Here is a 12,351-nt window from a genome sequence, read left to right on the forward strand (position 1 = left end):
TCACCGGTCATAAAACGGGAGGATGTAGCAGAGCAGACCACAGGGACTGTGGACTGGACTATGACTGTGGCCTGTGGCCTGTGGCCAGTGTGTGTATGTTAAATTTTTTGGTTATTTTCTTTATCTATTTCTATTTGGTCCGGTTTCGATTCAATTAATTGATTAATAATACAGTCAGGAACTTAAAAAAAAAAAAAAAAAAAGGAGGGTATAAATGGTATTTCGCAATTATATCAATATCAATAGCATCACGTAGGTTTGGGTTGGGGTTTCTACTTTACTCTTTTTGTGTGTTGGGTTTTTCAAAGAAAGCCGCTCTGCCTGTTGCTGTATCACTTACTCCATCACCGAATTTCTCAGTCTCACTCACAATCACAAAATAATGATGGTAGGAGGAGAGTTCGAAATTGGAGAAGTCCCATTCAACCCAGACGGATGGGGCCCTCCTGATTCCTCCAATCTCAACCTTAACCTTCCTGTCAACGTCCCCTTCGCCCCTTTCTCCCGTTCCGATAGGCTTGGCCGTATCGCCGACTGGACTCGCACCAACTACAACAACCCCAACCAGAACCGCTCCAAGAACCCTTCCGATTCCGTCTTCGACTTCTCCAACGACGACTCCTTCCCTTCCTCCGGCGCCGCCGATGACGACTCCTCCTTCCGTCTCGTCGACGGCAAGCCTCCCCCTAAGCCCAAGTTCGGCCCCAAATGGAGGTTCCAGCAACAGCGCCAGCTCCCTCAACGCCGCGACGAGGAAGTTGAAGCCAAAAAGCGTGAGGCCGAGAAAGAACGCGCTCGCCGCGACCGTCACTATCATAATAACCGCTCCAACGCCAACAACATGATGCGCCGAGAGCCTTTGAAATCCTCCGTCGACATCCAACCCGAATGGAACATGCTTGACCAGATCCCCTTCTCCACCTTCTCCAAGCTCTCCTTCTCCGTCCCCGAACCCGAGGACCTCCTCCTCTGCGGTGCACTCGAGTTCTACGATCGATCTTTTGACCGCATCACTCCCAAGAACGAGCGCCGTCTTGAACGCTTCAAAAACCGTAATTTCTTCAAGGTTACCACCACTGATGACCCTGTCATCCGCCGCCTCGCCAACGAGGACAAAGCCACCGTCTTTGCCACTGACACCATCCTCTCTACCCTCATGTGTGCCCCCAGGTCTGTTTACTCCTGGGACATTGTGGTCCAGAGGGTCGGGAACAAGTTGTTCTTCGATAAGCGTGATGGCTCTCAGCTCGATTTGCTTTCTGTCCACGAGACCTCTCAGGAGCCCTTGCCCGAGGCCAAGGACGATATCAATTCCTCCTATTCCCTCGGCGTCGAGGCTGCTTACATCAACCAGAATTTCTCCCAGCAGGTTCTCATTAGGGATGGGAAAAAGGTCGCATTCGAAGAGCCTAACCCCTTCGCCAACGAAGGAGAAGAGGTTGCCTCTGTGGCATATCGCTATAGGCGCTGGAAGCTCGATAACGATATGTACTTGGTGGCTCGGTGTGAGGTACAGAGTGTTGTCGAGATTAACAATCAGAGGTCCTTTTTAACTCTGAATGCACTCAACGAATTCGACTCCAAATACTCGGGTGTCGATTGGAGGCAGAAGCTCGAGACTCAGAGAGGTGCTGTGTTGGCCACTGAGCTAAAGAACAATGCCAATAAGATGGCCAAATGGACGGCTCAGGCTTTGCTAGCTAGCGCTGATATGATGAAACTGGGGTATGTCTCTCGGGTTCATCCTCGTGATCATTTTAACCATGTGATATTGGCAGTTGTCGGGTACAAGCCAAGGGAGTTTGCTTCACAGATTAATTTGAATACTTCGAATATGTGGGGGATTGTGAAGTCCATTGTGGACTTGTGTATGAAGTTGAACGAGGGGAAGTATGTGCTTGTCAAGGACCCAGCCAAACCACAAGTTAGGATCTATGAGGTGCCTGCGGATGCATTTGAGAATGATTACGTGGAGGAACCACTGCCGGAGGATGAGCAGGTTCAGCCGCCCACCGAGGATGCTGAGGGCGCAGAGCCAAATGCCACTACAAATGATGTGGAGGAGAAGGAGGTGGTTGCACAAGCTTGAAGGGTAATGGTTCTTAATCTTACATAACTTAAATGAGAATTAGAATTTTGTCTTCCTTTTGTTTTCTTGGATATGAGAATTGGAATTTTGATTAACTTATTATTTTTACCTGAAAGAATATTTAGGTAAAGAACAAATTTACATGCCCTCTAGTGTTAGTATTAGTAAATTCTTGACCAGTCATGTAATTTGATGATATTGTGCTGTGTGTTCAAAACGTACATGATTTATCTTTCACTTTTTAGGAAGTCCCAAATTATGCCATCAGACATGAGGCAAACTGTTGTTGTAGAAGTTTTATTTACTGCCTGAATTTCTCTGAATTTAATGTGATCATTGCTCAATCATGAACCACCATACCATCCCTTTTTAACTGGCATGCCTTCTTGGCCGGACTACGATTGCTTTATAGATCCTTTTAGTGCAGAATTGTGTACCATCCTATAGTTGGTTGAAACTGGTGATATTTAGAAAGATTTAGTGATATAGGTCATTTTTATGTTGTGATTAAGTGATATAGATTAGAGTGTTCATTTCCTTCAATAAAAAGTCTTATTACCTATCAAAAAAATTATGTTGTGATGCTACAAGTTAACAAGTTGAGTTAATAATTTTATGTTTTATTAATGGAGTTGCATGTGATATGGTAAAAGATATAGGTACTTCTCCAAAAAAAAAAAAAAAAAAGATATAAGGTAATGTTTCTAATAAGATTCTTACGTCCCTTTTTAATGTGTACTGAATAATGGTTATGTGATGGATTTTTGACTCACTGTTGTGAGCTTCTGCTGTGTGTTTGTTTAACCATTTATGTATGTATGTGTATATCTATATTCTAACCTTCTATGGTTATTTTTTATTTCTCTCATGGACTATGATTGCCTCTGACAGTTTGCAAGGCTCTTTGTGCTTATTTATTACGAAAAATCCTTGTATATTCTTGTTTCTCTTTTTTTTTGGAAGATTGACACCTCCTCCCAGGGAATACTTTCCTCTATTCTCTGTGGAAGTCTGTATTTTTCTTTTGTAATTTAAGTAAGGAGTAGGAAAATCTTCTGTTTTAAACCCCCTCCAAAAAATAAATAGGATTTAATTGTATTTAACATTTCAATTTTTTTATAATTCAGTCAATCTTTTTTGAGCAACTGTAATTGTAGAATTGAATTTTATGGATGGCAATGCAGGCAAGGAGGTGAACAAGACATTTCATACCTCCTTTTGATGGAATGATGTGCTGTGTACACATTACTTTGCAATGAATGTCTCTAGGACACATGAAGCTACTGCAGCCATAATTTGGCTTGAGATATTAAACTAGAAGTAGAATAAGTTAATCTTGATTGGTGAAAAGCCATGGAGATGTGTTGGTCGCTACATTTTATCGGAATTGAACTGAAAATTTTAATGTGTCTGTATATTGTAATGGTGACCTGGAAGGTCTGATTTTGGCTGATGAATTGAATATTTTCTGGGCATAAAAAGAATGTGTCTTGTCTTCATTCAGTGCATTTTATTGATGTCTTGCAAGCGTGAAACATGTTTTTTTCTTAAACCCACAAAAACACTTCTTCTTTTTTTTTTTTTTCTTTTTCTATTTTAAATTTATCTAGATAGTGCAAACAAGGACTTCGCCCCCGCGGCCGGGGGGGGGGGGGGGGGGGGGGGCGGGGGGGGACCAGCATACCATTTCTTTCTCTGTGATGCACATTTATTTGTCAGAAAGTATAATTTTCATGTTTTGCGCACTCATGCATGCATACGTACTATACCATGTACAATAAATGAATGAAACAGTTGTGGAGTAGTAAATTTATGGGGCTCCAATGACATTGGCATTGGCAGAGTTGCTTATATTCACCTTCCTGCGTGGTCATTTTGATGTTGTGATCTCTGTGTGTGTGTGTGTGTGTGTGTGTGTGTGTGCATGTATATATGTGTATTTTTTCCTTTTTCTGTTGTACTTCTTTTTAGCTCAAGGAAGCTCATAGATTGGTGCATTGGAATATTTAACAAATACTACTCCCAGGTTTAGGGGAGTGAAAGGTGGTTTCATGCTCAGGGCTTTTAGTAATTTTCTCTTTTCTTTTTGGGTAATTTTCTGGCAAAATTTTCAAAATTATCTTAAGAATTTATAAACTAGCTATTTTTTGTGGTCAAGTCCTAAGAACTTTTAGAATGGGGTTAGTGGAAAAAAGGAGTAGAAGAGTGTAAAATACTGCTTGATAGATGTTAGAGGCTTTAGGTGCCTTCTAAATGAGGAGCATCTTCTTTATTTAGACCTAACTATCTGTATCAGTGCATTCTTTCCATAAGATGTTAGTTAACAATAGTTTTCCCATATATTCTGTGTGTTAGTTGCATGCAACCTTACATAGGGCATCTCATGTAAATGCCTCAGGCCCTTTAAAGAGAGTTTATAAGCTGAACATCACTGTGTTTGTGTAGAATTGTCAGTGTTAGTATTTTGAAATGCAATTTATGTGCCAAATAGGTGAAGGCATTTAGACAAAAACGTCTAGTTTCAATTTGTTGAGGTACCTAGTCATGGCAGTTGCTTTGCAACTGTTATCCTCTGGTCTTGAATGCCCTTTTTTGAGGTACCTAGTCATGTGGAGGAACTACTGGTTAGGTAATTTGCCATAGGTAGATGTACATTCTCAAGCTTTATGTAATTTTTTCCCCAACTTCTGGCTGGTAAGTTGTCACAAAACAATGCTTTAGTTGTTGAATTTTTTGATTCAAAGCTCAATGGCTTGGAGTTGTACTTAGAGATTGATCTTCTTCATCATTAAATACTGGATGCTGAGTGCCGACCAATTGCTTTTTATTAACGTGAAGATTGATTTGTTCATATATGCTTTGGTTTTTTCAATGTTTTTACTGTTTACAAACTTGGTTTATTTTTTTGTACTAGGGCAATCTAATGATTGATGCTTGGGATTAATCCTTATCTCCCCTGCCGACTTCAGAGATTGTGACTTGCACATTGGGTGTTTTTAACCGTTGCAGACAATAGTGAGTGGGAGCTCCAAAATCATGGCCACTACAATTGTCAGCAGCAAGAATACAGCAACTTTTTTTTTTTTTGAGCAGTTCGAAGTGCATAACCTGAAATTCTATACTCTTTAGCCCTTTGATGTTATTTGATAATATTATCCTTTCTTTTTGGTTGAGGTGTTGTTCAGTTTTGGAAAATAGCATTTTGGACCCAATTTAAGGATGAGAATATATTGAGTACTCGGAAGAGATTATGAAAGCATTGAAGGATTTGTTGCCTATTTGTGAGCTTTGTCATAATTTTTTATTTTTTTCATTGCTGAATGAAAAAGGGGGTCTTTAGTGTGAACTCATCGACCTCACATCACGTGACGGTAACAAGTAATACCACGTGTACCACTGGGGCCTTGCTGGGGTTATCGCTGAAGCCACTTATCAAGTGAAGCAATTCGATGACTCCTATCATTAAGCTACACTCCCGCGGTGGTATTGTTATGTTTGAGTAGTTTTTGGGTAAACACTGATTGTATATTTGATACGGTAGTCAAACTCTTTTCTTTTTTAATGCTCCTACTAGAAACATAGAGAAGATAATTGGAAGTTGTTTTCATTTTCAAATAATATAATTTTACTTGAATAAAAAATCACTTATAAATTTCATAATGATTGAGACTTACAAGAGTTCCCTCGTAAACACAAAACATTAGTAATATATTTCTGGTCTAAATCAACTAGCTAACACTAACATAATGTTGAGGATCTCCTATCTTTCTTGTTCAAGGGCCTCTTAGAATTATGTTGAGGACCAACAACATAATGTCATTTTGCTGTTGTATATATATGTTTTCCGTTATAATAATGACATCTGATGCAAGTGATTAAAAGCAACTGGCATATTGCCTTGCCAATGTTTGGCATAGTCATTGTGAAAAGGAAAGGTGCAGTTCATTCGGGTTTGGTGCAGTCTTTGTGGTACATTGTATCAGTTTGTTCTACTGCTTTAATTTGCACTACCTCCCGCAAAATAACCGTTGGTATGATATTATCTTATTGAGCAAGCAATAATAATAATAACTGCCCTGTCAAAATAATAATAATAATAATAATAATAGGACAAAACTTATATATAATATTTTAGGTAGGGGTGTGCATGGGTCGGGTTAAAGAGATTTTTTGACCCAACCTACCATGGTGGGTCAAAAAAAATTCAACCCAACTCAACCCACATGGGTCGGGTTGAACCTATGGGTTTGACAAATTTTTTTATTATTATTATTAAATTGAGTAGAAAAAAATATAAATATTAATATATTAAAAAAACCTAAAGATTAGTATCAATGTAACTCCTTAAAGGCAAATAACATTAATGACTAAACAACAATAGTAATTTATTAAGATTTGTGTGAACTAATTGGCTTTTATATAGGATAGGAAGAACTAGTTATTTAAAAAAATTTATTAATTATATAATATATTATATATATATATATATATTAAATTAGTATTAGTAGGAGGAACTGAGGAAATGTTGCTCTACAGCTGGTTTTTTTTTTAAATTATTAAATATATAATATATATTTAAAATATATATATATATATAAAAGTTCTCTACAATTGATTTTTAAAAAATTATTAAAGATAAAATATGTGGGGGTAAAAATCATCAGTCAACAGTGGGCCTTGGTACCCATGCGGAGCCCAGCCATATCAGGAAGTGAAGACACGGCCAGAGGACTCCCAGCCCAATCCTGTTGGGCCAGGCTTGTTTAAAGGGGGTCCGAGGAGGAGTGTCTCCTCGGATGCACCAAATGGGAGTCCAATTCACACCCTTTACATGGTGAGAAATCGTCCCAAATCAAAGGGGAATGCTAGACGTTCAGGGGGCAACCACAACTGCCGCATTAAATGCAAGGGAGCTACTTTTCCAGCACCACCAGCTAGTGTGGCTTAGTGGTTGCCCCCTTCTTGATGGCTGTGCCAGGCACGGGTTCGAGTCCTCATACCCCATAGGTGTGGGGTTTGGACTTTGGTTTCTAAAAAAAAACAAAGTGCATGGGTGGAGTCCAAGTCGCGGGCACCATTATGTGCTGGTGGTACTCACAGGCGATGTATCTGTGGGGTGTGGTCGGCTGTGATATCACACGTGAGCCACCCTTTTTGGTTTCTCAAAAAAAAAAAAAAAAGCTACTTTTCCAACCGCATTAATGTAGAAGGGACAGGAGAACAGTATTATCTTGACCAGTGCAACTCACAGAAAAGAAGGAGGATGTCCTATGGGACAGGCACTCAAGTAGAGGCCCAGATGATTAACAAGTGTAGGGCCATAACCAATCGAAGGACACTATATAAGAGAAGAAAATCTCCATGACAAAGGGGGACGGGGAAACTTAATGAAACGTTCCCACGTTCAAATGGTTGCATGGCTTACTAACAATTACGTCTACTCTGTCAAGACCTAGTTCTACGACCCATTCTCTACAAATTCATTGTTGAGGGTCTTTTGGACCAGAATCGCCTGCTTGCTGGGCCTGGGCCTCAAACTCCGCCCTTACAATTGGCGCCGTCTGTGGGAAGAACTTGTGTCTCGACAAGTGAAACAATAAGGGATGGAAGGATCAGGTCCGCGCCAAACCGGACGTGCAGAATCTCAACAACAGGACAACTTTCTAAATCTCGAGCGAGCGAGGGACCAAGACAATCAACGAGAGGGCAGCGTGAACACCTCTCACACGAGTAGAAGCCGCTCAAAAGGGAAGGATCATGCATCCCATAAGCAAAACGATCGAAAGGCTCTACAACAAAAGGTTGATGATTTGAAGAAAAAGCTGCGCCGAGCACAGCGAAAACGTCCTTCACCCGGCTCGAACACTAGCAGTGGTGAGGATGGAGAATACAGACGAAGGTCAAGAACCCCTCCGAGCGAGACTTTTTCCTATGAGGAAGAACGGCCTTGCAAACGCGGCCACAAAAGCCCGTCTTACCAAGGCCTGGCCAATGACACCATGAGCAAGGCCTTGGATCGCATCTCCCAGTCGCCATTCACATGTAGAATAGAGAGGGCAGTGCTTCCCTGGCGGTTCAATCAGCCGACGTTTGCCATATACAATGGTCGAACTGACCCAGTGGAGCATGTAAGCCAATTCAACCAGAGGATGGTCGTTCACTCCAGGGACGAGGCGTTAATGTGTAAGGTGTTTCCATCTAGCTTGGGACCCCTGGCAATGAGATGGTTTGATGCCCTTCCGTTGAATTCCATAGATTCCTTTAAACAGCTAACGCAGGCCTTTGGTTCCCGCTTCATCACCAGCACTAGAGTCCCTCGGCCCCTCGACTCCCTCTTATCCTTGTCCATGCGGGAAGGAGAAACGCTGAAGGCCTACTCGGACAGATATTGGGAAATGTACAACGAGATAGAAGGAAACTACGATGACGTCGCCATTAGTACATTCAAAAGGGGCCTGCCGACAAAGCATGGCTTAAGAAAGTCCCTCACTGGGAAGCCAGTCACCAGTGTGCGACAACTCATGGACAAGATAGACAAATACAAAAGGGTCGAGGAGGACTAGCAGATTGGGAAGGGTAAAGCGAAGGTTGTCCCTCAGGAGAGGAGGGACTTCAGGTCGGACCACTTTGGCAGTGGTAACAGGCCGAGAAGGGATTACATGGAACAGTCCGGACCTACTGGGGCTCAGGTAGTCCACTCTGTGTTCCGAGAACCATTGCACAAGATCCTGGAGAAGGTGAAGTGCGAGCCTTTCTTTCAGTGGCCGAACAAGATGGCAGGCGACTCCTCAAAACGTAATTAGAATCTATACTGCGCGTACCATCAGGAGCCCGGTCACACCAACGACGATTGCAGGAATCTGAAAAACTATTTGGATCGACTCGTCCGAGAAGGAAAGTTGAGGCATCTATTACACCGCCCCGAACAGTCAAATGTCGAAACCAGACAAGACGCATTGAGGCCACCCCTAGGCACGATAAATGTCATTCTTGCCGCACCTGGGAGAACCGATTTCGGCCCGTTTAGAGTAATGTCAGTGGGCAGATTCCCGACGGAACCAGACGAAAGGGAATCCAAGAGAGCCACAGTGAGTGCCACGCCATTAATCGGGTTTACGGAAGAGGATAAGCGAGGAACTATTCAACCCCATGAAGATGCCCTAGTTGTGACGCTCAGAATAGGAGGTTATGACGTGAAAAGGGTATTAGTCGATCAAGGCAGCGCCGTGGAGGTAATGTACCCGGACTTGTATAGGGGGCTGAACTTGAAGCAGGAAGACCTGTCGCCATACGATTCCCCCCTGGTTAGCTTTGAAGGAAAGATCGTCATCCCGAGAGGCATGATTAGGTTACCAGTGCAAACAGACTCAGATGTGGTAGAAGTGAACTTCATTGTCGTAGATGCATACTCCCCTTACACAGCTATCGTGGCCCGGCCATGGCTTCATGCACTAGGGGCTGTGTCGTCAACCTTGAACCAAAAAGTGAAATATCCGTCAAGTGGTCAAATCAAAGAGATAATAGGGAACCAGGGAATGGCTAGGCAATGCATGGTGTTGGCAATCTCACGACGGCCGAATAGCGAACCTTCCACTTCTACCGAGAACGGCTTATAGCAATTAATGACTACGGTCCCAACTGCCGGCAGTGGAAGACCGACCATGGAGGTGAACTGTGAGGAGTTGGAGAAAGTACTTGTCGGATTTGACCCTGAGAGGTTTTTTCAAATTGGTTCGGAACTACCACCCCAGGAGAAGTCAGCACTGACTGCTTTCCTCCGACAGAATGTAGATGTGTTTGCTTAGGACCCCTATGAGGCCCCCGGGGTCGATCCAGATTTCATCTGCCACCGCCTTAATGTGAATCCGACTATAACACCTAAGAGGCAGGCTCCTCGACGACCGTCGAAAGAGCATACCGACGCCGTGAGGGAAGAGGTCGTAAGATTAAAGAAGGCAGGGGCTATCAAAGAGGTCTTCTATCCCAAGTGGTTAGCCAACACAGTAGTGGTAAGGAAGAAGAGTGGGAAATGGCGGGTCTGCGTAGACTTCACAGACCTAAACAAGGCGTGCCCAAAGGACCCTTTCCCTATGCCCCGGATAGACCGGTTGGTAGATTCAACTGTCGGACATCCTAGAATGAGTTTTCTAGACGCTTTTCAGGGCTACCACCAGATACCATTGGCAGCCGAAGACCAGGAGAAGACTGCTTTTGTCACCCCAGTTGGGAATTATCATTATAAGGTGATGCCTTTTGGCCTGAAGAATGCCGGGTCAACCTATCAGAGGATGATGACCAGGATGTTTGAACAGCAGATGGGTAAAAGCGTTGAAGTGTACATAGACGACATGGTGGTTAAAAGTAAGTTGGTTCCCGACCATATTGAAGACCTCGGCAACGTTTTTCAAATACTGAGAAAGTATAAACTGCGGCTGAACGCAACCAAATGTTCATTTGGAGTGGGATTAGGAAAATTCTTAGGTTATATGATGACTCACAGAGGCATTGAGGTTAACCCTGACCAAATAAGAGTCATCCATAGCTTGCAGCCTCCTCAGAATCCTAAAGAGGTCCAGAAGCTTACTGGTATGATAGCTGCTTTAAACCATTTCATCTCGCGCTCAGCAGATAGATGCAGGCCATTTTTTCTCCTATTACACAAGTGGAAATGATTTGAGTGGAATGAGGAGTGCGCTATAGCTTTCCAACAGCTAAAGGAATACCTCGCCCAACCACCGATCATGTCCAGTCCCGATGCCGACGAAGTTTTGTATGCCTACATCGCAGTAGCCCCACATGCAGTAAGCTTGGTGCTAATCCGAGAGGACAACGGCACACAGCGACCGGTCTACTACGTTAGCAAATCACTGCAGGATGCAGAAACCCGTTACCTTCCCCTCGAAAAGGCTATCTTGGCCATCGTACAGGCCATACGAAAGCTTCCTTACTACTTTCAAGCACACACTGTTGTAGTGTTAACTCAACTCCCCTTAAAGTCCATCCTGCGCAGCGCCGATTACACAAGCAGAATTGCGAAATGGGGAACAATTTTGGGCGCCTTTGACATTAGATACATGCCTCGCACCGCTGTAAAAGGCCAGGTCCTCGCCGACCTAGTGGCAGAATTTGCGGAGCCCATACTAGAAGGAAAGGAAATATCGGTATTACTAGGGGCTGATGAAAGGGTGATCAGCACAGTTTCTCCGCATGGACACGCTTGGTGGAAAGCATACATTGATGGCGCAGCGAATCAAAGGGGCTCAGGGTTAGGGCTTGTTTTGCACTCACCTGAAGGGATAACCATAGAGAAGTCATTGAGACTCGGATTTTCATCCACGAACAACGAGGCCGAATATGAGGTGCTATTGGAAGGAATGCGGATGATTCGGAAAATGGGGGGGAAAGCCGTGGACATATTCTCGGATTCGAGACTCATTGTGGGACAGGTAAATGGAGACATGGAGGCAAAGGACGAGAGAATGAAAGAGTATCTGGTTCGGCTTAAGTACTTGCAGACCCATTTTCATCACTTCCGCTTGACGCACGTACCCAGAAATGGGAACACCCACGCCGATTCTCTCGCGATGTTGGCTACCTCCTCGGCTAAGCCCCTTCCTCGAGTCATTTTGGTAGAAGAGCTCATTCGTCCTTTAACAGAGAAAGCCAATGGGATTGGAGTACATAACCTCAGGGCTGGACCGAGCTGGATGGACCCTATAGTGTTGTACTTGAAGCACGACACCTTACCGGATGACAAGGTTGAGGCTGACAAAATCAGGAGAAAAGCTACCCGATTCTGGTTGTCGGAGGACTCCAAGCTTTACCGACGCTTGTTCTCGGGGCCGTATTTGCTGTGTGTGCACCCAGAGGCTACTGAACTCACCCTGGAAGAGTTACACGAAGGAATTTGCGGAAGTCACACGGGGGGTAGGTCTTTGTCTCACAGAGCCTTAACGCTGGGTTATTAGTGGCTGAGCATGCATAAAGAAGCCTTGGAGTATGTGAAGAAGTGTGACCAATGCCAGAGATTCACTCCGAACATACACCAGCCTGGTGGAGAGCTGAACTCATTGTCCAGTCCTTGGCCATTTGCGCAATGGGGCCTAGATATACTTGGTCCCTTCCCCAAGGCAACAGGGAATAGAAAATTTCTTTTCGTCGGCACCGATTACTTCACCAAATGGGTAGAGGCTGAGACGCTTGCAAACATTAGGGACGTTGATGTCAAAAAGTTTCTTTGGAAAAATATTGTCACCAGGTTC

At 43.6% G+C, this 12,351-nt stretch overlaps 3 protein-coding genes across 4 annotated transcripts; all 3 read left to right on the forward strand.

Moving 5' to 3' along the window:
- The first annotated feature begins 261 nt into the window (after positions 1-261).
- On the forward strand, positions 262-5,405 carry LOC115994204 (eukaryotic translation initiation factor 3 subunit D-like). Of its 2 annotated transcripts, none has more exons than XM_031118261.1 (2): positions 262-2,092; positions 3,274-3,588. In XM_031118261.1, the coding sequence occupies exon 1, from the start codon at positions 383-385 to the stop codon at positions 2,087-2,089; it is 1,707 nt and encodes a 568-aa protein (XP_030974121.1). In that variant the 5' UTR covers positions 262-382; the 3' UTR covers positions 2,090-2,092; positions 3,274-3,588. The 2 variants fall into 2 exon arrangements, with proteins under 2 accessions (XP_030974121.1, XP_030974120.1); XM_031118260.1 differs by lacking the exon at positions 3,274-3,588 and adding an exon at positions 5,004-5,405 and having other exon boundaries at positions 263-2,092.
- Positions 5,406-8,748: 3,343 nt separating this feature from the next.
- LOC115950497 lies at positions 8,749-9,705 on the forward strand. Its single transcript, XM_031067689.1, has 2 exons — positions 8,749-8,826; positions 8,917-9,705. The coding sequence occupies exons 1-2, from the start codon at positions 8,749-8,751 to the stop codon at positions 9,703-9,705; spliced, it is 867 nt and encodes a 288-aa protein (XP_030923549.1).
- A 45-nt stretch (positions 9,706-9,750) lies between these two features.
- LOC115950498 lies at positions 9,751-12,057 on the forward strand. The gene is made up of 3 exons (XM_031067691.1): positions 9,751-9,876; positions 10,354-10,675; positions 10,790-12,057. The coding sequence occupies exons 1-3, from the start codon at positions 9,751-9,753 to the stop codon at positions 12,055-12,057; spliced, it is 1,716 nt and encodes a 571-aa protein (XP_030923551.1).
- Positions 12,058-12,351: the final 294 nt, after the last annotated feature.

Source organism: Quercus lobata, chromosome 6 (assembly GCF_001633185.2).
Source record: "Quercus lobata isolate SW786 chromosome 6, ValleyOak3.0 Primary Assembly, whole genome shotgun sequence".
In the NCBI taxonomy this organism is placed as follows: domain Eukaryota; kingdom Viridiplantae; phylum Streptophyta; class Magnoliopsida; order Fagales; family Fagaceae; genus Quercus; species Quercus lobata.